Source organism: Halichoeres trimaculatus, unplaced genomic scaffold (assembly GCF_033239565.1).
Source record: "Halichoeres trimaculatus isolate MK-OKI-2021-1 unplaced genomic scaffold, fHalTri1.1 fHalTri1_scaffold_18, whole genome shotgun sequence".
NCBI lineage: Eukaryota > Metazoa > Chordata > Actinopteri > Labriformes > Labridae > Halichoeres > Halichoeres trimaculatus.
The window spans coordinates 13,165,450-13,192,520 of NW_027437196.1; the positions used below are offsets into that span (position 1 = coordinate 13,165,450).

At 38.2% G+C, this 27,071-nt stretch overlaps 4 protein-coding genes across 5 annotated transcripts in view; 2 read left to right on the plus strand and 2 right to left on the minus strand.

Annotated features, from left to right (window-relative positions):
* Positions 1-468: 468 nt before the first annotated feature.
* Positions 469-9,346, minus strand: LOC141807781 (cystatin-A5-like). The gene is made up of 4 exons (XM_074693987.1): positions 9,153-9,346; positions 1,157-1,294; positions 945-1,046; positions 469-826 (listed from the first exon to the last, which is right to left on the minus strand). The coding sequence occupies exons 2-4, from the start codon at positions 1,226-1,228 to the stop codon at positions 707-709; spliced, it is 294 nt and encodes a 97-aa protein (XP_074550088.1). The 5' UTR covers positions 1,229-1,294; positions 9,153-9,346; the 3' UTR covers positions 469-706.
* On the minus strand, positions 4,993-6,412 carry LOC141807780 (cystatin-B-like). The gene is made up of 3 exons (XM_074693985.1): positions 6,223-6,412; positions 6,022-6,123; positions 4,993-5,287 (listed from the first exon to the last, which is right to left on the minus strand). Exons 1-3 carry the CDS (start codon positions 6,292-6,294, stop codon positions 5,159-5,161), a joined length of 303 nt encoding a protein of 100 aa, XP_074550086.1. The 5' UTR covers positions 6,295-6,412; the 3' UTR covers positions 4,993-5,158.
* LOC141807778 (thiosulfate:glutathione sulfurtransferase) lies at positions 9,273-14,570 on the plus strand. The gene is made up of 4 exons (XM_074693983.1): positions 9,273-9,411; positions 11,642-11,764; positions 11,850-12,012; positions 14,460-14,570. The coding sequence occupies exons 1-4, from the start codon at positions 9,276-9,278 to the stop codon at positions 14,512-14,514; spliced, it is 477 nt and encodes a 158-aa protein (XP_074550084.1). The 5' UTR covers positions 9,273-9,275; the 3' UTR covers positions 14,515-14,570.
* Positions 14,571-17,881: 3,311 nt separating this feature from the next.
* The window catches only part of drd3 (dopamine receptor D3), a 33,618-nt gene continuing 24,428 nt past the window's right edge, over positions 17,882-27,071 (plus strand). For both annotated transcript variants that reach the window (XM_074693232.1, XM_074693233.1), the window contains exons 1-2: positions 17,882-18,280; positions 19,973-20,299. In XM_074693232.1, coding sequence (XP_074549333.1) covers positions 20,015-20,299 — 285 coding nt within the window. In that variant the 5' untranslated portion in view covers positions 17,882-18,280; positions 19,973-20,014. The remainder of the gene's footprint in view (positions 18,281-19,972; positions 20,300-27,071) is intronic.

The window sequence follows — 27,071 nt, forward strand, 5'->3', positions numbered from 1 at the left end:
ATCAGCAACCACACTGGAGAGTGCCTTATTGAAAACCAGATGATATATCTTAATCAGTATACCATGATGAATGAATTTCTAATGAAGTGCCAACCAAGACAGTCCAGTTTCTGTGTAGAGCTGTCAGATGGTGAGATAATGTCTCTCTAACAGTGGTTCATCAGAAACAGGAGGTAACTGAAGGAGCTGTAGATTCTTAGAAAGATGTATTTTAAGTTTGAAACATGTCTTAAAATAACTGTTTTTAAAACTTTCAGAGGTTGGTCAGTGAACCCCTGATACTGAAAGTTTTCTCATGTTGTATTTTATAGAAGACTCTATCGGACAAGTTTTCCATCATATGAAAAGCTGAAAAGCCCTCTGACCTGGGCTTTGACTTGCCACCTTCTTGGTTTGATTTTTCATCGCACTCCAAGAAAATGGAACAATATTGATTTTGTGAATCTTCAAACCCCCTTTTTTAGATTAAAACAAAAATAAAATGACATAAGACGTCATCTTCACACAACACCAAGAAGACACTGTATTATTTCTGACACATTCTTTATTTTCCCTTTTGAAAACACTCTTTAAGCCTCTTTCCAACAGTTAATATCCCCTGTGTGTTCAGATACTGTAGAGGCAGAGCTGACATTTTGTCTGCATTAATGTGTCTGATCATTGTAGCGTGAAGAAGCAGAGATGAGATTGAGATGAGGCCTCAGCATCAGAAAGGTATGAGGGGATCATCTTTGCTGTGGCCCTCCTGCACACCGGTCACCGTTTTCTCTCCTGAGAGGTTTTGGTAAACCATGATATGAATGTAATAACTTCCTCCCACATAAACCTGGAGAAAAATGATTTAGAAGAGTCAGTTTTATGTCCAAACTTATTCCACACAAAAAAAAAAAAACTCACAAAATTTGTATTCTTCCAAGTAAAATAAAAACAGGCTTTGTCCTTACCTTGATGAGGAAGTTGTTGCCATTCACAATCTGTTTCCGGTACAGAAGTGCATTGAAAATGTCAAAATTCCTACCAGTCTTACTTTCTACTTGAGGCTTCACCTGTGTGAGAAAAGAACAAAATGTGTTTTGTTACAATCCAGACCAGCACAGGAACTTAATGAAAAAGCTTAAAGAAATGTTGATTAGGCAGAAAACAAACTGAAACTCACCTCATCACAGATCTTCTGAATCTCCTCATCAGCTGGTCTGGTCTCAGAGAAATCTCCCGGCATGCTGGCCATTATTACGGTTCTGCTGGGGCTGGATCTGTCTCTTCTGATGGATCCAAAGTGTGTGATTTCTGCTAGCTGAGAGACATATTTATACTGTGGAACAACATCTATACAACATGTTGGGTGGAGCTGCATGCGTTTTTTACTCATCATTGAAGAAATACTCCCAAATTCCAGCTCTCAAGCTTCCCACTACAGCTGTGTTCAAATTGTGTAATTCAGACTTCTCCGTGTACAGCTCTAACCAGCTATGACAAATTTCCACTTCACAACAGCAATGTAGAATAAGTTGTAGGGATATATGTTTTAATATTTGGCAAACAGCTCAATAATGCTTCAACTTCACATGCAGGTTTAAGAAAAATCTGTTGGAATAGTGAAATGAGTTTATTTACTTTAAGACTGCGAAGTAGATGTAAGTAAATCAACCCCACTTGCAAATACAAAAGATAACGTTACTTAAGCTCAGCTTCAAACTGGAAACAGCTGTCCAGGCTGTGTCCCAAAAAATCGTACAACCTTTACAAATGATTACACTTGTTACATAAGAAACTAGCTTTAATATCTTTAGTATTTAAGGTGCAGATCGAGTATTTCTCAAGCTTTTAACAGAGTTGGAGAAGCACTACAGACACAACGGTATGATGCTGAAGTTGGTGTCTGATTAGAAGCTACTGATTGGAAACAAGGTCATCATCCACAACCTCTACACTTAGAAATTTTTAGTTCTGGGCAACATTACCTAAGAGAGTTAAAGATTGAGTCAAACACAGTTTTGATTTTGTGAAACCTTTATTTTATCTGATTTTCTAAAGGGAGATTTCATTTCATTTATTCTGTCATGTCAACACCAAATGTTGTACCCAATATTGACATTTCACACAAAATAACAGAATCAAGAGGCATGTGTTGAAAAATGATTGAAAGGCAGAGGCAGAGGCAGACTGCTCTTAAAGGCCTGTCCTATGTTATCGACTTTTTAGGCTACCAACCTCCAGAAAAGCAAAGAAAAAAACAACACAGATAATCAATTACATTTATAAGTTTCAAAATAGCTTTACAAACCATTTTCTTAAAATCAAAACATTTTTTTTATTTTATTATTGTTTTTTTTTTTTTTTTTTAGCTTTTTGTACAGTAAATTTACAAAAACCTCTAACATTATATGGGCTGTCTTGAATTGAAAAGAACCTTTGTATTGAGTCAGGGAGCATTTTTACATTTTCCTTTGAACATAAATTGCATTATTTTATAATAAAACAGATCAGAAGATTTCATAACATGAGAATTTAGAAACAATGGCTCTGTTAATGATAATACGTATAACTTGTTTTTGCATTTTTATTATTGAATTTATGGTGGTTTTAAAGGTGGATTCCTACAATTCAGCACAGGGAACAATCAATGAGTGGTAAATAAAATGCAAGGTCTTGGAATTCAATACGTTTCTAGATTTATACAGGATTACAAGTGATTTTGAGATTTTCTCTTTAATGCTTTCAATGTTTTGTTTCCATGTTAGATTTTGATCAATGACACTGCTTTTTGTATTTTTTTGGGTTCCTTTACAAATTACTCATTCAAAATGTGCAAGCATGGCTGAAATCTTAACCCTGAACTTCCTCCCTTTTGTTCTGCAGAAAACAGTAAAAATTTCAAAAGATCCTCCTCCACATTCCCAAAGAGAATTGCCCAAAAATTTATGGTAAGCACAGTTACACCATATGAAACTGGCCACTGATTTCCATTCAACTCAAACTCCATCTTCACATATTCATGGGGTCAAAGAAAGAAATGATCCTCTTGTTTAAATGGTTAATAAAGAAGGAACTGTCTAAAAAAATCTACAGAAGTGTTTATGTCTAATCTTGGTAAAATTGTCTTCTTGGACTAACTGAGCCACATTCAGCTGACAAGTCCAGAAAAAAAGTTGCATTACAAGACACCAAAAGACAAAAATGACCCCTGATTTTCCCGTACAGAGTAATTAAATCTGCTTATGAAGTAAATAAACTTGTCAAGTGTCTTGAAGTACAAATAACTTTTTAATATAAGTAACTGAAGAACTACAGATTGCTTAACCCATTTGTAGACTTTTTATTTACTCTATCTTTACAATTAAGGCATCATTTTGTCTTAAAATATCTTGAAATAAGGCATTTTTTCTGGACTTATCAGGTAAATGTAGCTTATGTAATATCAGTCAGACCATTTCTAATAATTAAAGACATTAACACTTGCTCAGATTTCAGTTTTTCCCATCAATGCAGAAAATGATTCCTGTCTTTTCTTGTTTGCATTTCTCAACAGTTGACGGGAGTTTCTCGGTCAGCACAGTTGCAACATCTGATGCCATTGCTTCACGATAAGGCCAAAGGTTAATTTGAGTTCATCAAGAAGTAATTTATTTATAGTGCCAGATAAATGAGTAACATTTCTGTGAAAGTTTGGATTTAAAAAAACATTTTGTATTCCACCTAAGATACGCGTTTCATTTTCTGATAAATGTTAAGCTTTTAAATATTTTGCCATGAAAAAGTTAAACTTAAAATGAAGTATGCTTTTGCATAGGGTGACATTATTCTTTAAAAAAGGGACACTGTACCCGGTCTCTGGCTTCTAATCTAAGGCAAAAATATAAACAATTCCTCAAAATCTTGGTTAAATAAAATAGAGGTATTGTTCTGTTATTTATTCATTTATTTATTTTTGTAAAAAAAAAAAAAAAAAAAAAAAAAAAAAAAACAGAAAAGAAAAAAGAAAAGAAAGGAGAGGTCTTCCATTCTATTGGGCTAATGTAAAAATATGAATAATGGCTCATAATTAAAGAAAATAAAAGCTGGCAGTTAAGCATGTTTTCTGTTTTGAGCTGAGAGAAGGTGCAGCCTGTGGCTGTCGCATTATGCTCGTGGCATGCATGCTCAACATCTAGACAGGTAGATGCATCAGAATAATACCAAAGGCCCAGTGCAGCGCTTGAACATAAATATGAACAGTCTGTAGAACAAGCTGGAAATCTTAGGGAATTAAAAAAAAATCTCTCATATATCAGTAGTTGGTTTAGCATTGAATTCATGTTCATATTTGAGAACTTCCATGAGTTCCTCTGTTCCTGACTCACAGGCACCACCCTGTGGTCTAAACCGTGCTGCCCGTGTAAGCGTCACATCAACATCAACTGCAGTCAACTTCACTAGATGTCGCTAAATACTCCCATTACTTCACCCTGCACCTTTAAGACTTAAACTTTCCAAATATGAACATAAAGCAGGCATCGTTTTCAGGGGCCAGGATGTAGTTATCTCCTTAAATCCTAAAGCTGTTGCATAGTATGTGCTTATCATCAGCTGTGATTTTAAGATAATTGATCCATTCATAGAAAGATTTTAAAACATACACATCATACAGCCACAAACAGACAAATGATAAATTGAACTACACCTTAAAGATGAAGTGATTTGTTTTGCAGGTGCACACCCAACTGTCAGAGTATACACATGAGTCACATACTGTGTGTATAATCCTTTCTTTAGCTTGGACAGAGAGAAGCCATTGTGTAAGTTTAACATGTATGTACAGGTCACACCCACTGCACAGAAAGGGAGCATGAACTTGATGATAGGAGTGAAGAAACAGTACTTGTGCGTCATTGCACTCTTTGAGCTCAGACCCAGGACCTGCAACTCAAATATTACAAAAAAAAATAACAGCAGCAATACTGAATGATCACCAAAAGTCTCAAAATCAGAATGTTTTATTCTTTTTTTTTGTACAAAATACTTCCATTATGACATACTCTGCAAGTGATGATCTACAGTATGTAAACAGTCTACTAACTGCATGGAGCAATACTGTACATGAGAAGCCATGATTATTGACTAACTAGTAAATGATGATGCAGCCTTTCGGAACTGGTGCGCCGTCCAGTTTCAGATCCCATTAAAAGTAACCAATTGCATCTTCCGCTGTCTTTCCTCCCTCCATCTTTAAAAACAACACCTCGCCTCCATTACACGGTAGTTTTTTATGAATGCAGATGTGGATGTGTTCAGCTTCTCCCACATGAACCTACAGGGAAGTGAAGAGTTAAAACATGGGTTACTGACACATCCAACAGGAAAGGTAGTCAGTGTAACTGAAATGAAACACACACAATGCACTTCCCCAGACAAAGATGAGTTATAACAAACCACTGCTTACAAAGAATCATGTGACACAATCTAAATTGAGAGCTGGAATTAAAGTGCATTGTGACCTTAAAGGGGGTAAAAGCTTGATTTGCAGACCTAAGCCACTGCTGAGTATTTTGAATAATTCTGTGTCTTTTAAACTTCTTTTCCAACGCCTTTTTATCAACTTGCTTATTCTCCTCTGGGGTGCTGCCGGTCTCCAACTTTTCTTACAAATAAATCTGGCTTTTTACTTCTACTTGCATTTTACCAGCAAATCCCCAGTGACAATTTAGGATTTAGTAGTAGGCAACTAAACCAAAACAGTTGGCTAGAAATCTCTGTGACAATAATAATGAGACTTTACTATAACCTATTGGGTCTGATTGAGAGGACTGGTCACCCAGATGTTTTATAGCTAGCTCACCCAGACTGAACTTGATAGCTGAACTGCACTGTAACCCGTTTCCTTGTCCCACCCTTTTCAAGTATGGTGGTGTGCAACCATTAATAAAAACTTACACTCCCCAGCTCTTTAGTTCCACAGTGTGGCTTCATATGTTGTAACGTAGGCCTGTTTGCAGTGGCATACCCAGTTTTTGTTATTCTATTCAATGCTTTGTAAATACTTACCTTAACGAAGTAGTTGGTCCCAGCCACGCACTGCGTCGTGTAGTTTTTGGCCACAAAAGTATCATAGCTCTTCTTTGCCTCATTCTCAACATGAGACTTTACCTGAATAACAAAATAAACAGAGTAAAAACAAAGTGAAAACCGCTTTCTGTTTACAATAACCAGAGTCAAGGTGTGAAAGTAATGGATATTTCAACTTACGCCGTCACAAAGCTCCTGAATTTTGTCGTCGGCCTCCTTTACAGGCCCGGTTCCTCCGCACATCATCGGCATTTTGGGTTTTATTCGAGAAACAGTTTAGAGAGAAAACGACGCGATGTTTTCGACTCAGTTTGAGACAGGCGTTCAGACTGAGTCAGAAATCATATGATGCTGTGTATGAGCGCGTCATAGGACTGTACCATCTACCTGAGAGGCGGGGGGTTGATGAGTTCCACAACGGAAGCCGCAAATAGACCAAAAATCAACAAAAGTCTCTAAATACCATATTTCTGTTCATAGACTGGTTGTTAAATCATTTTCACGCAAACTTTACTCGTATTTGGAGGTCAGAATTAAAAAGTATATTCTAATCGTCTTCCCTTCTCCAACCTGTAAGGTGGTTTAGTCCAGGCGCGGCTGTGTTGTGATACGACATTACATATCCATATACGTTTGAACCATATGGGTTGAACAAACTAGAAGAAATACCTGTGGTTCCTCATGTTTGAGGATTTCGTGGTTTAAATATGAGTCATATGCTAACAAAACATTTCTTCTTCTTCTTTTTGTTCCCTCTTTTCACAGTTTTTCCTGCTGTGTAAGCTGTAAAGTTGTAACCAAGCACAGAAAACCAACAAGGTTGGCATGAATCATCACCCTCTCTGTGGTCCTGTCATGCTTTTTTACTTGTGTTTTGTGGCTAGATGATTAATGCAACAGTCCAGGACAAATCTTTTATAATTTTTTCCAACAGTCTGAGCACTTCAGCTTAACATACTTGTGCTTTTAGAAGAGTGCCCAGTGAAGAAACCCAACCCTCAACAACATGTACTACTGAGTCACCTACCTGTGCTTAAAGTCCTAAAACCAAAGCCTAAAGACGGACAGGCAGCAAGAGACAGAATATCACTGGGGTTATCATGTGGCACCTCCTGTCACTGGTTGTTTTGTTAAATTAGGCCCACAACACCTCAGAGAGGATTAACAGTTAACTCTGGTGTCCCAGAGCCAGCTACTCCATACATCAGGTAACACTCACACTACTAACACTAACCACCTCCAACCTCTAAAACCCAGGAAAAAGGGAAAGCATCTGTATTTAAATTAGGGCTGCACGATTTTGGAAAAAAATCTAATTGCGATTTTTTTTTTTTCTTACCAATGTTGAGATTGCGATTTAGCATGCAGTTTTTGGGGGGGACATTGATCTTCAGCATTATTCATTAAAAACAAGCAATTAATCACTCTATAGTAGTACTACCAATATGACAAAGGATATTGTCAACATATACAAAGTTTTTCCTGAAGGCCAGGTTTGCATGTTAAGATTTAATGAGATGAATTGATACGAACAACAAATCTTTATGTAACTGTTACAATCACAGCAGAATATTGACTGATTGATTTAACTTCGAACCTTGTAGAAATGTAACATAATTATGATCAAATACCTTAAATAAAATCAGAGAAAGGAAGAAAAGCACTGCAGAAAACAGGCCTTGTATGAACAATAATTTGAAAAATAACCATGAATCCTCTCCTCTATGAATCCCACACTGAATAAAGTGCAGAAGTATAAATAAGACCTAATCTCTGGCTCAACCATTAAAATATGTCAACATGTGGAAGTCACTTTTTAAATGCACTTTTAAATGTTTTCTTTTTGTTTTAATTGCAGTCTTTGTGATTTGAGAATTGCGTTCTATCACGTTGCACTGTCGGTTTAAATTCAATTAATTGTTCAGCCCTAATTAAAATTTTAGAAAGACCGCAGGGAAGGCCCGACCTGGGACAGCAGGCTGACCTCTGTTCGTCTTCACTGCCAAATCTACAGATGTAAGTTTCTAAACAAAACCATGTATTCTTATTTATTTCTTTAAAAACGTGTTAAATGTTTTAAGAATGTGTTTATTTGCCATAATGAACTCACATCTTCTCAGTGGAATTTCCCTTTAATTTTTGCCAGTTTTTGCTGGCTTAGGATGCCATATAATTGGGCCTGACTTTTTATCAGGTCCAATTATTAAGCCGAAGACCTTAGGTTGTATATTTGATGGCTTAGACCAAAAACAGGTCATTTAATGATCTTTAGGTCGGAACCAAATCCCAGACCTTTCATCACATGCTCTTTGCAATATTGGCATCATCAAACACTCTCTCTTGGATAAGGTGTTTGCTTTTGTACAGAAGGATGATACAAATTTTATTCAGTCCATTTGTGTTTTTATAAAATTAAAGATTTCAAAGTTCACATTCATTTTTTTTTTCGAGAGGATGAACCCTACTGACTCTTATTAACTTAAGGCAATTAATTTAGCACAGTCATGAGGTTGACACTTTCAGTATCCAGTGAAACACTTTTTAACAGAATGCAATAACACTCCTGAGGATGAATTTTTTTTTACGATAATTGAGAGGCCCTGCTGTTTGCTGAAGTGGCAAGTATCAGATTTTAAACGTATGTCTTCAAAGTGACTGAACCAGCACGCTGACAGCTGTAGAGAGGGGACATGTAAGTCAGAGTGGGGGCAAAGGGTCAAGGCCAAGAGTCAAATCAGCAAGCACTGGAAAAGACCTTGTACACATATGATGTACAAGATAACTACTTTTGCACAGTGATTTTCAATGTTTTAGTATCTTTCTCATGGATCCAGTATTAATTGTGCTTTTGGGACATCTAGGACTTCTTAGATTCAGCTTTTTATTCTTTTTTGTGCTAAGTGGCCAAATACTATGGAAGCGTATCCATAAAATACTGCTCTTTAGTTGGTCAACTATGACTAAACCATACATAAAGTACTTTCTAATACGAATACGTTGAATGTATCACAAAAACTTAGCAGCTGAATTTCACTGAGACATTTCTGTGATATTTAAAAGCCATCTTCCATCATGCCTTAAGAGACCTAATTCAGGTGATTTGAACCCACCTCAGAGACTTGACGTTTCCCACCTGAGGATGGCGTTAGATATTAAACCAAGTATAAGCAGAAGGAGACGAAGCAACCGTCCCACCTCAGCAGGCCACAGGGTTCCTTTGTCCTGTCTTCAGCATGTTGCCTTTTATGTTGTCTCGAAGTTTCTGTCAGATTGTAGCGGAAGTTTACCGCAGGTCCTACCCGAGCCTCGGTTCCGTCAACCGGACGCTTACGTCATCGAGCCCTGGACGCGGAGTAATATCTGAAAACGGTAAATCCAAAATAATCTCATGGAGATTGAAGTCTAACAGGAATAAACCTGTAGCCCTGTTATATTTTTGCAGCTTTTTGTGAATCTTATGTCCAGTTATAAGTTCCCATAGTAGAGATAAAATGTTGCTGCTTCATTCTTTATAAAGAAAAAAGAGGGTATACCCCCTTTTCCTGAAGCCTATCACCACCTGTGCTAACATGGACAGGCAGCATTTTCTTTTAGAATTTATTTAAGTATGCCGAAAATTTTCAGAAAAGAATACATAATTTAATCGATACATTAAAAGAAATTATAGGAATAAAAAGATTTGATTAAATAGTGTCGAAAAAGCAATTGCTTGATGAAATATCATATATATCATCTTAATTGGCAGACACAGGAGTCTATTAAAAAATGCAAGCAACGATAAATAAAAACACAGGGTAAATACACATTCACACAGACAAGACATCATCAGTATGATAAAAGAAAATTCCGCCAGTGTTGTCACAAGGGTGAAAGGTATCGCATCGAATTATGACTGGATTTGTCCACATCATGATGATGGAACACTGAGAATCCTTCAATCGCTGAATAAATCTGTATATTTAGTTCCTCAGAGCCCGAAAAGTGGTACTTCCTGCATTGCAAAATTACTCACTTGCACTAGCCCATCGAGGTTTTGTAAACAGTATTTTTATGGAGTCATTACATGCAACTTTGAGCTTTTGTAAGCTTGCCATTTCAAACCTGAACCACGAGGGGGCAGTATAAAGATGAGTACAACATGCTTTGAAGAGCTTTGAACATTTTCTGTACACACTGAGAATTTGTTTGCCAGCATATTGGCCTGGGTTTATAACATTTGACATTGACTCTACATGTCATCATCATACATTTGATTGGTAATAAAGTGACCTACATACTTACTTTTGGTGCTAACACGGCTAAATCTGGAATTAGTGAACTTTTTATGAGCCAGTAAAGAAAGGCACCTGTTAGTTCAGACAAAGGACAAAAGAAATTCCCATGAGATTTATCACTACGGTTTACACTTGAGCGCATAGTGGCATCATAGCAGACATAGCAAATAAATACAAAGGCTAATGTACTTATACATATTATATGGTGGTCAAGATTTGCCGCTATGAAAGAGAATATATATATATATATATATATATATATATATATATATATATATATATATATATATATATATATATATATATATATATATATATATATATTCCAAAGGTTTTTGAGTTGTAAATAATTTTGGTTTGTCTGGATGCCTAAAGCAGACTTACCAAAGTGAGCACAAACTGGGATATCAACAGAAATTTTAACCATTTTTCAACCATCTTAAAATTGTTTGCATGATGAATAAACTCAAATGTGTCCATTTCAATAACATATTAGTTTAACTGTTAAACAAAACAAAAAAAACGAAATCATTTTTTTTACGGCAACTATCGCCTAGAATTTTTAGCATTATCTGAAATCCTGTCCAGGCGAAGATGTACTGTTTCCATGATATCTGTTTTTTTTTTTTTTTTACCAAATTCAGGAACACCGCAACTGATCGTCTGTGTGATGTTAAAAATACACCACAAGAAGAGCACTTTATAAATACTCAAAAAGAAAAGGAAGTTATATCCCGTTTTTTGTATTTTAGCTGCTATGTTTATGAGTATGTCATCAAAATCGTTGTTCACATGTGCTCTTCAATTGCCACTCCTAACATGTTTTTTTCTCAGCAGTCATAGATGGTTTTCAAACACTGTGTCAGATTAAAAAAATGCTGACCATGAAAAACTACTTGCACTTCTGGGCCATAATGATCTTTGATATTAATATTTTGTCCTTTTACGAAATGTCTGCGGCTTTTTTGTATAAGAACATTTTAAGCTGCATCTTTAACTTAAGAATAATGTACTTGCTCACAGAACTGACACAGCAAGAGGACTAAAAAACATGTATTCAGGCTTTCTAGACTGATTGTTTGAAAGTGAAGGTTTTTTGTCGACTGGCGTTTCTGTTTCAGGTGGATGACAATGGTGAGTGAAAGGGTTATCTGAGCTAGGTGAGAGGTGTAGCTTATTCTCACAGAAACAGCATCAGTGACAAACGCAGGAGGCTAAATTAGGCTTGTTTTTAAAAGAATGGACGGTGGGTGTCTAATGGAGCAGTCATAATTTAAAGGCGTCTGTTGTGACTACATGTGTTTTTATGTATTCATATTTCTCAGTTTCAGTGGTGACCTACTCACAGCTGAAGAACATGCTGTCTTCTGGAGACATTCAGCTGTTTGATGTGAGAAATCCTGATGAATACCAAGCCGGACACATCCCAGACTCTGTCAACATCCCATGTTAGTGTGAGCCTAAATGTACAAAGCGTAGCCGGTGCCTATGATGCTTTTCTTTTTTAATTCCTATGACATTTTTATTCTGCAGTGGGTAACCTGGAGGACTCTCTGAAGCTGTCCCCACAGAATTTTGAGCAGAAATATAAAGTGAAGGCTCCTGGGAAAGAAGACGACAACTTGGTGTTTTACTGCAGAAGTGGCAACAGGAGCAGCACAGCGGTGAAAATCGCCCACCAGCTGGGGTTTAAGAGGTAAGTAAGAGCAGTCACTCGTGAATACATAGGAAACATTATCCAGCTTTTCTGTGATTGAAGCTCCTGTGAAGCACTTTCTAGTTGAATGATTTTGGCGCCCCCTGTAGACTAAAAAGGATGGTAGATCCCACTTTTGACAAGTGTTACATTTGTTTTCAAACAGAAAACTTTCAACTCCACGTGACTACAATAAATCTTTGCATTCGATTTATTTCTTGAAAGTGTTTTTTTTTTTGTTAGCTGCTGTTATTGACATCTACTCATGTCAGTAGTTTTAGACAACATTCATTTTTCACAGAAACGTTATAGACCTGTTCAGAGTTTGGAAACAGTTCGCACGCATTTTGTCAACAGAGGTGCTGCCAAGTACAATGGTTGGTCAAACAACTCAAGGCTGTTGACCACCAAAAAACAAAATTTTCACCCAAATAACCCAAATTTGACAGATGGTAACTGAATGTTTGTGAGAATCAGTGAGTAAATGGAAAACATCAACGAGTGGACAGACATTCAATAGACAGATGTTTTTAGTGGAGAAATATAGCGGGTACCCCAGAGAGGAGTTTAATACCTAAGTCACTCAGTGCTTCTGACTGTATTATTAGTTGACACTAACCAGTTTGATTATATTGACAAAAACTTGTCAAAAAGAGCACACAGACTGCTGAGTATGATGATTAAGGGGCCAGAAAACCATGTCCAGACAGAGAAGTGCACCAAATTTATCAGAATATTAATAATTTTGTATTCCAAGAGTATTAATAAGACTGGTTAATAGTTTGATAATATAATTCCTGTTTTCCATTTACTATCCATAGTGGGTCCTTATTTGGTCATAATCATTGACTGTAAAAAAAAAATGGACGCCTGCTTACTCTGCTTAAAATGAGGTCGTCACCAAAACTGCTCCCCCTGGTGGCTGGCTGCAGTATAGCTTAAACAATCCTGCTCTCCTGTCATTTCAGATGGGCTGTGGTCAAACTTTAAAAAATCAATACTCCTCGCAGAAATGTTTCTCACGTCCAATTGTTGTGGTGATTTGAAGATATCATTTGGCTGTCTTATATTCAAGTCCTCTTTTTTCTGAAAAGTTTTGTTTTCATTAGTTATAACAGGTTAAAAACAAGGTTTTACGTCACGTTTAATCATGATTGACAGCAGCCGTCCTCGTGTATTTTTTTCTGGGATTGAAAAATATGTCGGGAGATAGAGTCAAGAAGTAATTAGAGTCTTGAAAGAAAAAAAATGTATATTATTTTTGTCACCCGGATCCACTCAGATTCTCCCAGAATCCCTCACAGTCTTTACTGCTCAGACTCTGGCTGCACAATGTTACAATGGCTGCGCCTGTGACGGGGGTATTTTGGCTTCACAAGCGTACAATGGTAAATGGCAGAGTCAGTCCACTCTGTATACAATCTATGGCCATAACCATAGCCAAAAACCAACTTCTCATGCAATACACAAAGTAAAGACTGGATTTAGAATATCAGCAGCTAATATTACAAATTTGTTCTCAAACCTGGTTAACTTAGATTGGATAAAGAAGACATTTTGTTGTGTCTATTCTGGCCAGATTTTAGTCTGGGTAAGGGTGGAGGTGTTTTTGATGCGCTTCTCAGAGAGTTCAATGTCGAATCCAAGGTTACTGCTGCATTATTTCTTCCATTTATTGATCCAGAGAAAACACACAAGAGGACATACTGAAGTTTTATGTGTAAACCCTGATGAGTAGGATTAGAAGTAAAAATCGTGTGCTCTTCTCGTTGCTCAAATCACTACTTCACCTGTGCCTCTTTAGCGGTGTCTACCTGCCAGTTTACCTAAAGTGCCCCCTGTGATGATTGTGTAAGTGACCAAAAAAGAAAAAGAAAAGCAGCCTAAGTAAAATGGCTCATACAAATGTGGTAACAGCCACAGATGACAGTGGTGTTTCAGTGTAAAGTGTGACCCTGTTAACTGAAGACTCTCTGTCGACCATCACTGACACGTTCGGCTGAGAGTCACCAGTTAGCATGGTCACACTTAACTCAAAGAACGCTAACTCATCTGAATGAATGGAGCTAAATGCTGCTTCTGTTGCCAAAATGTATGAACATCTTCCTGTTGACATGAGTTGTATACAGGTCTATTTTAGGCTGTTTTGGTAAAAGTTCTCACTGGAGCTTTAAATGGAAAGTGACGGTGACAATGGTTATTCAATAAAAATTTGAGAAAAGTCACCTCATTGTTTTGACGGCAGCCATACTGAATACATGTGATTTATTCTGGTGCCCCCTTTTTTACCACACAAAGGGCACACTATAAATGTTATTTTATTATTAAAGTATCCAGTGCTTTAGAAGAGCTCAACATGGTTTGTTTTTTGAACACTGTATAACTTGAACAGACAAACGAACAGTGTGAGAAGACTTAGCTCTTTCTCTTTGTGCTTCTCTTCTCAGGGTGAGACATTACAAAGGAGGGTTCAGTGAGTGGAAAGAAAAAGAAGGTAAATAATCCACAGGAATGACAAGAAAAACAGCTGAAACGGTTACAGTTTGGTGTTTTTCAGACTGTAAATAAACTACAGGTTTGAATGTACACAATCTGTGAGACGTCCATACTTCCTGTTTGGCTCAGACTCCTTCACTGTTATAATTCTCTGAAGACATAGTTCATGAAAAATGGACTAATGTGAATTAATTTATGTTAATTAAACAATATAATCATTTGAACAAGTCTTACTCTGTCTTTGTAGACCTGTGATCCAGTACACTGTAGGTACACTTTTTACTGATTTCTACTTTTTTTTTTCTTAAAGTTTATCCTTTTGTGCTGTTCACCTTTATTGATAAGACTGTGAAAAGAGAAAGAGCTAACTACCACTACATCCTTTAATCTAAACATATTTTATTCTTTATAAAACGCTCATAGAAGTTTATGCCTCCAAGGCTGATCAGGCAATGTTAGAGGAAAAATCATTTATAGCCTAAATTAAATTTAAGATGCAATAAAAGCTGAGCTTGTATTAAAACTTTTTTCCCCTGTTGTTTTCTGTCCTCTATTTCACATACTTAAAAATATATAAATAAATAAAAATCTGCTTGTTTTTCCTACTGTAGAAAGTGCCTCCAGGCTGAGTTTAAGTCCAGTTAAGCATAACCAAGTGGAAATTTAGCAAGCATTAATATTCAAGGGCTACTGCCTATACTGCAGCACTGGGATTCATTTGCAAGGATATGTCCAAATATAAGTTATGAAAAGAAACTCCACTTAAACTTCACAGACTGTTTTTAAGAGGGGACTGGTGGTTGTTTTCTCTTCTCCTTGGGGTTGATCAAGTTGTTACTGATCACTCTGAGTCAGCTTTCAGCTCCTGTTAGTCCCTTCTCACTCAGATTTAAGAACCCTTTCGTTTACCATCAAACCACTGTCTTTCACTGCAAATCCCAAGGTTGCAGAGGAGCTGAAGCCAGGGGGCAGGGTCCTCACTGGGCATGTCACCAGTCCACACCATTTCAAAGGGTCAATCAGTTACTCCAGAAACAAAATCAGACCCTAGCTCCTGTGGTCAAAAAACACCCAAATGTGTAAAGAAAGACAAACGTTCACACTTGTTTTCTGTTTTTATGTTTCCACTTCATACTTGACCAGTTTAAAATGGGATAAGGGGCATGGCTGCAGCTCCAGTTTCATACGACACAGTAACTGTACACTATAGATTGAGCTGAAATAGTGCATCAATTGATTAGCCTAATGTTCTCTAGTTACACCCTCTGCAGCGTTGGTATGAACACTGATTCTTTTCTTTATCCCCTGTGATAAGAACACAGGTTTAACAACTTTTTCTGAATAAAAAGGACATCGTTGAAAATCACTTGTAGATTAAAAAAAAAAAAAAAAACTGCTTCATACCAAGAAGAAAGCTGTCAGGTGTCACTAACATGAAGAGTGAGATGGCTGGTTTGTAAATGTTTGATCACATTCTTTTTCTTCTCTGAGGTTTCCTTAGAGCCTTTTTGCCCTGTTGCCCTTTTTTCTTTTCTGCAGCTGCAAACAACCAATCACAATCTCCTGCGTCAGAGTTCAACACTATTTTGTACATAAGTGTGTACATTTGTTACATTCATTTTGACATAAAAATACTTGTACATCAATACCAAACACCTTCAAACGTAAGTCTACCATCTGGATTTGGGATGCAGCTTGTGCATTTCTAGGACAGTAGGATAGAAACAGTTCCATTCATGGACCAGTAGATGGCAGCAAACTTTCAATGAACTCTGAAGAAATGTTTCCATCTACTTCCCACTGCTGTCCTTTATCATTATTGTAGCAGTGCTCTCTCAGGTCTGACCTTCACACTGCTATTGGTCTAGACAGGTATAGATTCAGTGAGTAACAGCTCTGTGAGCAGCTGTCAGGAGTCCGATATGTACAAGGTCCACACAATCCTCAAACCGTCATTCAGAGGGGGAAGGAAATCCCTCTTCACCTTCACTCTCCTCTTCACCATCCTGTCCCAACTGATCTAAGCTATATTTGTTAAACATCAGCAGCACAGCTGCAGGTGTTTTTGTGAGTGTGTGGTTGAACTCGATGTGTGGGGAGTTACAGTGATTGTCCTCTCTGGATTTAAACGTCACAGCTGATCCTGAAAAAGCAGGTTGGAGGAGCCTCTATTCAAAATCACCTTAACTTTTAGAACATGTTCAAAGACACATCATAAATCACCACACCAATGAGCTCATAGCCTGTCCAGCAAAGACCATACACTCCCAGCAGCTGACATTCACATGGGAGAAACTGAGATTAATCGTCTGAAGGTTGCATAATGTACATGAAACTCTGTGAAGGATATCTGGATTTATCGAGCACGTTTTGAATGAGTGGAGGCAGCTCTGTGTGTGCAGTGTAATATCATCCAAAGTGTAATTCAGCATTTGTCATGGATGTCACATTCCATCAATTTTGTCTTGTTCCAAACGTATGGATTCTCGCCAGCTGCAGTGAATGTTTACATCCTCATCAAAATTCAGCTCTGCTCTGCTCAGGAGGGTTTCATGCTATTGCCTAGACCGAGAAGAAGAATGAGTCAAATTTTCAATGAGCACCAAGGACGATTGCACACTTTTGCACTAAGTGATTGCAGGTTTGTGGTGAAAAATGTTCAGGTTGGGCTGTCTGTCACATCCACCCCCTGCTGCTTGTTTATTTTTAAAAGCTGCACTTTGAGGGAGGCCTCATAATGAAACCAACACTGATGCTCTGAGAGAGTCCACTTAAGTTTATAAATACCTGGAAACATGAGCTGTGTGATCTTCATTTGCCTTTAAAAATTATTAAAAGGACATTCAAATGTCTAACTTTAACTTTCTGTTGATTTTCTTCTAGTTCTGAAATTTATCAAACTTTTGGAAACTGGAGCAGTTATACAGCCAATAAAAATCGTCCCGCTTGCTTGATTACGATCTCATTTGTTCAGTGAGAGCTTCTCCAGCAGGGATTATAAATCTTCTTTTAAAAATAACTGGCAGCAAAGCAAAAAAAAAAAAAAAAAAAAACAATGGAAAGAAGAGGTGCATGCGCTATTTTATCTGCACTACTTTTTATCTGGAGGGATCCAAAGACGCCAGGGTCACGGAAGTGTGTCACTCCATTATTTTTTTCTATGCAGGGACCCAGAGTGACCTAAATACACCGTGAAGGTCTTACTGGTCATCTCATCTGGATGCGTCAAGAGGCCAACAATGAACTATTTTCATGCGAACGCCACTTGCAGCGAAACACGACCCAGACGTGGTTCAGGGTCACGCGGAGGAATACAGCCGTGGGGCATATATGTGGAGCTGAAGCTTGTGCTGTAAACAGTGGTTGTGTTTTAAGTGAATACTGAAGAGAAAGTGTGAGATGACATGCTGGTGGTGAAACTTGGTCACATTGATCAATGAAGAAGGGGGGACTCCTGACGTCCTCTCTACGCACGCAAATCGTCTGCTTCTGGGTTCGTTCAATCACAGCGTCAAGGAAAAAAAAATCAGCGCGCGGTCACAGCACGACAAAGCTTCGGGGAGGGAAATGAAGTGAGTAAGCGCGCGGCTGGGTGATCACTGAGCCTGTGAGAGCTTCCCACTGTCACTTTCGCCCGTGCGCAATGGCACCGAGCGCTCCCTTCTTCTTCTTGAAGCGCTGGACGCAATGACAGGATAACTCTAAACTCTGCACAGGATGATGTTTTTCCTGGATGGCATCTGATGAATTCTTCCTTGAGGCTCATTAACAGGTATGCATCATTATTGACTCAAAATACACTTAAAACTCTTCTGGATATTTTTTTGATGCTGCTCCAATTTTGCGCGTAAAATTTAATTCTGTTCTGCTGCTTTGTGTGCTAAATGATAATTCTTACAAATGCAGCGACAGGTCATGACATGAGAAAATAGCTTTAGTTCATCATCTATTTAACTTAACCATGATTTGACTTTAATTTTTCTCGAAGCCTGATTGCGAGGCGCGATAAGGTGAGTTTAATTGAATTTTACGATCGAGGTTTGATTCCAATTAAAAGTCCTTTCTAAAGTTCTTCTGGGGCGGTTTCTTGCATAACCTTAGTTAATTGGGGTTAGATAAATGCTTTATCAATCCTCAGATAATTGAGCTGTGCAGGTAAAGGCAGCAATACTCTATGTGCATGTATGTGTGCATTCATTTAAATGTCTGACAACACCTCTTTCACAAACACTTGTTCTAATTCCTGCACACTTACACTGAGAATGTTTTATTATGGGGAGGAAGGTTCAGAAAGATTGGGGATCAGCTTCAATTAGCCCTTGATCTACAAGTGTAAGCAGATCATGCACCACACCACTGTGCAATCTTGTATCACATAATTTAGAATCAATAATTCATGTGGGAATATGAATCCCAAAGATGTATTTTCCTGATTTGCAATTATTGTGTCCTATCTCTCACACAATTTTTTTGACAAACTCAGAGCTGCACTCCCATCTGGAGACTTCAAGGTGATTAGTATTGGTGCTGGTGTTGATTTGCTTTTCAGATTCTCTTGAGGAGAATCATATGATACTGGAGCCATCGAGGAGGAACTGAGAGGAATTATAGACCGGGCAAATCTTTAAAAGGCTCCTGGGTTTGAGCCAGGTCTAAAAATGCTATTCAGCCTCTTTTCCCCTATTTCTGTCACAGATAGACATAGATGAGGGGGGGTTGATGAGATGGATCAGTTTCTGTAACATCTCAGCACAGGTGTGAGCCTCATCACAGCAGTGTTATCTGGACTGGTGCCAGAGAGGGAGGATCAGGAATAATGAGGGGAAGGATGGAGTCTATAGATGCAAAGTCTGGGACCAGAGCCAACCGGACCCCTCAGTGTGGCAGCACTGACTTATTACTCCTCCCTGATGATCTAACCTCACTGACTGCTCAGCGGCAAAGTGCCAGCCTCTCATTAAACTTTTGTGTTTCTCTTTTGCCCTATTTTCTGCTACTGTTAGTTACGAGTCAAGAGCAGGTTACAGGAAGGACAGGGAGAAATTCAAAGACTGACTGGAGCAATCATAAATGCATTATATTCTAGATGAAGTCTGCTCTTAAGAGCTTGCATTTCTGCTGAGTCTTTACAGAACTGAAAGTCCATACAGGAGCCAAAGAGCTGCACCTCAAAGGAGGCATCAATATGTGCTTACATTCTCCCCTCAGCGGGGAAAAGAAAACACTTGTGCACAGCAAACATAAGTGATACACAGCAAAGAATACTGCTGGAATGCATTTATGAGCAGCTGAAGATTCTCAGCAGGCCCCTGACCTGAAATGATCTCATCACTATCATCTCAGAGCTAACATCTTCTCTCATAAGAGTAATGAGATACAAGCTAATGTCTGTGTGTGCAAGTGAATCCAAACTAAAGGGAGTCACAAGATGACTGGTTCAACATGGAACTATACTTTTTCTTAGGACTGCCAAACATCTCACCTCCCATGTCAGCGGGACACCTCCATGGCGATGTTTAGCAGCACGGAGCAGCTGTGGAACGAATCTGACCACCTAGGATGGGATGAGAGGAACGAGAGCTCGGAGGCGTCAGGGCAGGATGAGCGGAACTACTACGCCATGCTGTACTCGCTGCTCATCCTGGCCATCGTGTTTGGAAATGTGCTGGTGTGTCTGGCTGTGCTGAGGGAGCGTTCCCTCCAGACCACCACAAACTACCTGGTGGTCAGTCTGGCTGTGGCTGACCTGCTGGTGGCCTCACTGGTCATGCCCTGGGCTGTGTACCTAGAGGTGAGTAAGTCAGAGCGTCTTTTGTGTCTTTTGTTAGTTAGTGGTGGCTAATCCGGTCTGTCTGATGCACATGTAAATCATGTTTTATTTCTTCACAACTTATTCCAAACTTGATTATTATTTACACCACGTGAACTTCTGTGTGTGATCACTGATTTTTGTCACTATAAGGCTAAAAACTGTAAAGTTTTTCAGCTACTTGTAGTCTACATACATATTTGATATGTATATTGATTTTTTTTTTAAACCTGTTGAATCTTCACTTGTGATTATTTTCATAGTTGATCTGCTTGGAGTATTTCAGTAATTTAGCAGTTCAGGGGCTGGGTCCCACAAAAAGCTAGTTTGTTTGACAAATTGTGACTTCAAAGGGTGTTGTTTTTTAAAAGCCCTTTCATTTGTCGCCTCAGGACCGTAAACTATAAGTAAGAAAAATGCTTTAACAGCTGTTATTTAAAAAAAACACCTTCTAGCTTGAATCTATAAAATGATGGTAAGAGTGGTTAAGTTATATGTTGATTGCTATGTTAGCTAGTTAGACAACTAGCTACACATTGCTATGTGAGGCAAGCATCAGGGTAAGAACATCAGGTGATGCTAACATTTTATGTTTTTATCGGGCTTCTTTGAAATTATTTTTCACTGCATTAACCAATCATGTTTTCTATTTTAGATAATTCTAGTTAACTCCATAGTCAGGGTGTTTCAACAATTCATCCATTTCTAAACTGTTAGTATATCCCTTTAAATGCTTTTGGACATGCATTTCTACTTCTTTCAGCAAAATATTTCAACTACACAGATCGACCAGTTGGTTACGCTAATTTGATTTGATTGTTTGCTTAGCCAGCTATTCTAAGAAATTATTTACTTATTTAAAGCTATACTAAGCTAACTATTCCTATTTTAGGGTCTAGTTTTTATGTTTAATCCATGCAACTACTTCTTTAATGTTTATTTCCCATTAGATAGATTTTCACTGTTACTTCTTACTGTCAAGATGCTGCATCAAACTTTCCAACTGTTGCTTTTAAAAGTTACCTTGACTTCTCTGCTCGCCTGCTAACCGCATATATTTTGTGAAACATGGCCTTAGAAACGTCTCTGGTAAATGAGTCAACCAACCCCTTAGAATGGAGAGTGCTAAAGGACAGGAGGGAGAGTGTGGCAGAAGTACAGAAAATGGAAAATAAATTGAAGTCAAGATGCTTTGCAGTGAATAAGGGATTGGAAAGAGTGGGAAAAAAGACAAAGTGGACTTTGGGAGCAGCAGTCGAAAAGAAGGATGAGGGTCATTTGGAGCTTATTAGATGGTGACAACTGTGTGGGTGAAAGGGGGATAGTAATGATGATAAAAGGTACTTTGGATGAGGCTGCACTATTCATGTGGATTATACATAATTGCTAAAGGACATGTTGAATATTAATTAAAATTAATGCTTAGATAATTACTGAGCGTCAGATTCTGAAGAAGCATCTATAAACTTTTTGTTTAATTTTTAACAAACCTGTAAGGCAAGTTACTATTTGTGGTGGGGTGTAATTATAAGTTGTGCTTGACAGATTTCACAAATTGTGTAACATAGCTTGATTGCTGACTGTTAATTCCCTCAGTGTCTTTCTTTGGGTAACGTGCTGTTTACCTCATGCTGTATTAACAATACAAGCACACATGACCCTCAGGCATCCGCTTTTCATCAAAGTAACACACTGCACCCTGATAAATGCAGCACAGAAGCGTCTTGTGTGTATAAGCAATCATTGGCAGAGTGTAGCCAATGTTGGATACTTCATCCTTGAACCTGAGGGTTACAGACCATATCGCTCAAGGACAGGGGGTGTGCATAAATAAGGTCTAAAAATCATGTGGTTGAAGTCAAGTTATGTTTAACAATTTCCACCCTGCTTTGCTTACTGTCAGCAGAGCTTTTTTTTCACAGCACGCAGGGGATACAACATCAGGTCAAGCAGAATAGAAAAGTTAACACACTCAGTGAGCAGGAGCAGACAAATTAAAGATGATTATAGTCTGTGAAGGTAGACAGAAATCACAATGTGATTCGGGTATGACTTTAATTTCCATGTGAGCAGTCATGCTGTAGAAGCATGTGCTATATTTTCAATTTCACAATCCTAGAGAGACCTCTTATGAGGAGTGGGTCATTAAGAGTCAGTAATGAAAAAAATATTCATTAGCTTAGCAGAGATGCAAAGGTCAATGTCTTAAATAAGAAAGTAGAAAAAACTTCAATCTAAAGTACAAGCACCGTGAAACTTTTGTCTGAGAGATTTGGGATTCATTTAGTGCAACCAAAGGGTGTTAGTCTGGAAAAGTTTGCCACTATATATCTCCTCACCCTCAGCATGTACTAATCATGAGCCCTTGAGCAAGCTGAACCCTTGATGGTGTAATTGATGTACGACTTGAGCTGGAAGGATGTAGTTGTATTGGCAGCAAGGACTGAGCACTTACTTCCCTGAATTTATCCTAAAGGATATGGTTCTGCCTCAGCAACTCTACAACCTGATTACACAAACAGGAGCACAGACTCTATACTCACACAGCAGACATTTTTTAACTTGAGACAGCTTACTAAGAGAAAATCAAACTGACTTCATCATTTCACTGTTTTCGAGTTGATGAGCGACTAGAAATGTGATGTGTTTATACTAAAACTTGTGCTCATCATCTACCATTAAAATCAGCTAACATTAGCATGTAATAAAGGATGCACCCATTTATCAGCAGTACATCTTTATTGGTCTGTCCTGTGCTTATCAAAGATCATCAGCCAGCAGCAAATACTGTGCCATAAGTGAGGTTGTAGTTACTTGTCAAAGGGAAGTGTATTAGCTCTAGAGGGTCTATATCAATGGAAATGATCAGCTGAAAGTCACCACTTTAAAGGGCCACACTTTAAACTGTTAAACCAGGAGCTACAAGAGACTGATTCATGTTATCAGTTGTTCAGTTTTTACATCATGTGTCTATCCTGCAGTTGATGAAAAACATTGCAAGTGCTTGATCAATCAGAAACGTTCAGCTAGAAAGCCCTACCCCAAAAGTTCCAGGACCTCCACAAAATGACATTTCAATCGGTAGATCAGTTGCTCCATAACAACATTAAGGCCTTGGTTCCTATGATCAAAAAGTTCCTCAAAAAGTCCCTACCTCATAGAAAATATCCCTGCAGATGACAAGTAACTTTTACTTACTGGTGGAGGGGAACTGAACAGCCATTTCTTGAAAGCACAATTTAACAATGACTTGTACATCACAGAGTCTGGTCAGTACACTTAAGGAAGAAAAGCATGTGCTGCATCCACAAATAGTGAAAAACGAATTGTCTTGCTTTTGAGAACTTGTACCTGCACCAAGAGTTGTACACTATAGTTCAGGGGTAGCCAACTAGTCAGAGACCAAGAGCCACAAAAATTACCGTGGTACTACGGTGTGTTTAAATTTGTACTAGAGAAAAGAAACTGAAACTTAAGTGTCAATGTGTACACCCAACATTGATCAACACTGATCCCAACGTTGGCATCAGTATATCAATATTTTAGATTGATTGGCACACCCGTACTCATAACTTGATATAAACATTTTTATGAGTGGATTGAAGAGCCGCACAGCGAAAGGTGTGGCCACCCCTGGTATAGTGAAATACTGTCTTGGTTGGAGTTTGTTAAATTAGCTTAACCACACTGTAGATCTGGTCCTGTCTGTGGTGGCTAACAGTCTACCCCCCCATTCTGTAGGTCTCTGGACAGCAGGGCAACAGGGCCAACATCCCCTGTGGCTGATCCACTTACTCTTGACAAGTACCTTACACAACACCACTTAATAAAACAGACTATCCCTTAAACTCTGGAAACTGTTAATTCAGGCATAAAGAGTTACTACGAGGTAACAGTAGAGGATAAAAACATGCCAACCTGCCATTGGCTGAGTGGTTATTTAAAAATTTGTGTTAGTATTTGCCCAAGATGTCAAAACTAGTGCATTTATAAACCCACTTCCAAACCAACATTTCTGAGATATTTTCGCACATTAGGGGTGAGTATTAACCTCTCCATATGAAATGCTTCACGTACATGGGTCTCGTTTCGACAATATCACAATGTTGTGATATATTGCAGTATTCTATCCAGTTAACTGTTTGATTTGAAACAGCTTTTCTATTTTATTGTGGTTAAAATGAAGACAGTCAGATGCAGTTTTTCATACATACACTTAACTTGAAAACATAAAGTGCATCAAGTTTGTCGCTTAAACTTCTGTGACATTAAACGAACGTTGCAAAGAAGTTACTGGGTGAAAGACGTGGTCAGTTGGTGAAACTGATAAATGTCACTTGGTGTTACCAATAGTACTCATAAAAAATCCAATATTGCACAAAACATGACTATGATCATTATTTTATCAATCTACTGCACTGTACAAATTAGACTTAAAATGATTTTAAGCTAACTGACCTGAGAATAGAGAGAAAAATCGATGTTTACAGCATCAAAAACCACATCATCAAGTTCAGGAGTAAATACTTTAAATATACTTTGAGATTATATTTATTATACAGTTAATGAGCAACATACAGTGGGGTAGCTCTTTGGCACCATCTACCAAAGTGGAGGTGCGGAAGACGGTTTGTACTTCCAGCTTATCTAGAATACAAATTTTTATTTTAGCAATAATATCAATGTCAAGAGTTGAACAATCAATACTTACACATGTCAAAGTATCGCTGTATATTTCCATATCAATATTTTTTCACACCTCTATCCTACATAGTAAAAGTTTTTGAAAGTGCAAAATTTTTCAAGAGTTGGGAATCTGTGTTTCTCCAATTTTAGCTTTCCAGCTAGCGTTGACAATTTTCACAGTATGCTTATTTATGTCTATGAATGTAAATGGTATCTTATTAGTTAAGAGGTCACTTTTCCTCAACCTTAGAAGTCCTGTTATTAGAGTGAGAAATACAGGAAAACATTAGATTCTGCTGAAACAATTTGGTCGACAGTTTTAAGAAGCAGTAAAGTGTGAAATATGCTGATCCTCATTCTTTGACTTAATGAAAAACAAAGGAAACACAAATTCCCTCCACCAGCAGACACTCAATCTCCTGTGGCAGGGTCATAACGATTCTGCTCCTGCTGCGTCTTTCTATGAGACTCTTCGCTCGCTTTACTGCTGTGAATGTATGGATGCTATATTTCCAAACACAGTCGATATGAAGTGTCTGCAGAGCCCCATTGAGTCAGCATCGTATTCCCACACTGTGCACACATTGTTCATCACAGATCTACATGAGTGTTCAGTCTTTGTATGTGTGGGCTGTGAGTACGGGGACAGTATGTACTTTCTGTGCATATTGCATGTATTAGTGTCGTTTCTGTACTGAGGAGCATCAAGTGTGCTCTTAAAGATTATAAAGATGATAGGCATATGCTATAGTGAAGGGATGTCATCTCATCTCTTTGCTGGCTGAGCAGCTGGTTTGGGGAGATTATTTGAGTTTTGGATTGAAATTAAAGGGATTTTCTTTTTATTGAAATATTGAGCTTCTGAAAAGTTGATGGATTGCAAGAGAGATTAAAGGAAAAATGAAAATTGGTGCTTCAGAGGCAGAGATATCCTGAAATTCCTAGCATGCTGCTGTGGTCCAATATCCATATTAACAACTTATTGAATAAAATATACACACTGTACTTGGGGAAAACCCAAACTTACGGAGCCCCTAAGGTGCCACGGAGGAAAAATTATATACACATACTTGTTTGTGTATATGATTTAGCTAAAACGTGCGCACGAGATACTAAAATGTGTACTCGAAATAAAGTTATTAACCACGTTTTGACTCATCCTTGTCCTCGTCCACTACAGCTTCCGTAGTAACGTCAGGTGTTTACAAACACACACAACGGAGAGAAGAAGTGAACTTGTTAACTTTTACTTCCACCTCGAATTGTCATATAATGGCATTCTTGCTGCTCTTGCCACGAGAGATGGAATAATCCTAAGTAGGAGAACTTAGCTGCGCATACTAAGGAAGGACAACAGGCTCAGCCGGTGGAAGGAGTACTCAGATTTGGGCCGTGTCATTGATTTCATACAGGAACAATTACAAGGTCCGGGGAGGATGCATGGATATAGGTTGATGTGTCGAGAAAATGGCCTAAGAGTTAAGAAAGAAGAAGTCCGACTCATACTGGCCGAGCTGGATCCAGAGGGGTCAGCATTCAGACAGCGACGGAGACTGTACAGAAGACAGTACTTCTCAAAGGCACCTAATCACATCTGGCACATTGACTCATATGACGAACTGAAACCTTTTGGTGTGTGTATTGATTGGTGTATCGACGGTTTCTCTCGTAAAATAATTTGGCTGAATGCTTACAAAACAAGCAGTGACCCAAGAGTGATCGAAGCTTTAGAGACAATGTCCCAAACTTGTGCCCACTGACCATGGCACAGAAAACAACAGAAAACAGCTTTGTGCTAAACCTACAAATAGATTTACGCACATCTCATGGAGACGATTTGTCTGGAGAGCGAAGCTACTTTGCTGGGGCGAGTGCAGCAAACCAACTTTATATCAAAATAACTTTATTTGGATATAAAGTTTTTCCTCTGTGGCACCTTTGGGGATCTGTACAAACTGCAGTTATGAAAGCTTTATTTTTGATCTACAAGCCTCCGCGACTTACATCCGTTTTTGCTCTTCTTCCTCTTATTGCAGATAACAAATGAGTGAATTACGTACCACCAGCA

Excerpts from the sequence above, each read along its gene's own strand:
- LOC141807780 (XM_074693985.1), bottom strand. The coding sequence starts at position 6,294 with ATGCCGATGATGTGCGGAGGAACCGGGCCTGTAAAGGAGGCCGACGAC. Across the intron at positions 6,124-6,222 it reads TTCAGGAGCTTTGTGACGGC|GTAAAGTCTCATGTTGAGAA; the intron begins GTAAGTTGAAAT and ends TTTGTTATTCAG. Across the intron at positions 5,288-6,021 it reads GGACCAACTACTTCGTTAAG|GTTCATGTGGGAGAAGCTGA; the intron begins GTAAGTATTTAC and ends ACTTCCCTGTAG.
- LOC141807778 (XM_074693983.1), top strand. The coding sequence starts at position 9,276 with ATGTTGCCTTTTATGTTGTCTCGAAGTTTCTGTCAGATTGTAGCGGAA. Across the intron at positions 9,412-11,641 it reads CGGAGTAATATCTGAAAACG|TTTCAGTGGTGACCTACTCA; the intron begins GTAAATCCAAAA and ends CATATTTCTCAG. Across the intron at positions 11,765-11,849 it reads AGACTCTGTCAACATCCCAT|TGGGTAACCTGGAGGACTCT; the intron begins GTTAGTGTGAGC and ends TTTATTCTGCAG.
- LOC141807781 (XM_074693987.1), bottom strand. The coding sequence starts at position 1,228 with ATGGCCAGCATGCCGGGAGATTTCTCTGAGACCAGACCAGCTGATGAG. Across the intron at positions 1,047-1,156 it reads TTCAGAAGATCTGTGATGAG|GTGAAGCCTCAAGTAGAAAG; the intron begins GTGAGTTTCAGT and ends TTTCTCACACAG. Across the intron at positions 827-944 it reads GCAACAACTTCCTCATCAAG|GTTTATGTGGGAGGAAGTTA; the intron begins GTAAGGACAAAG and ends ATTTTTCTCCAG.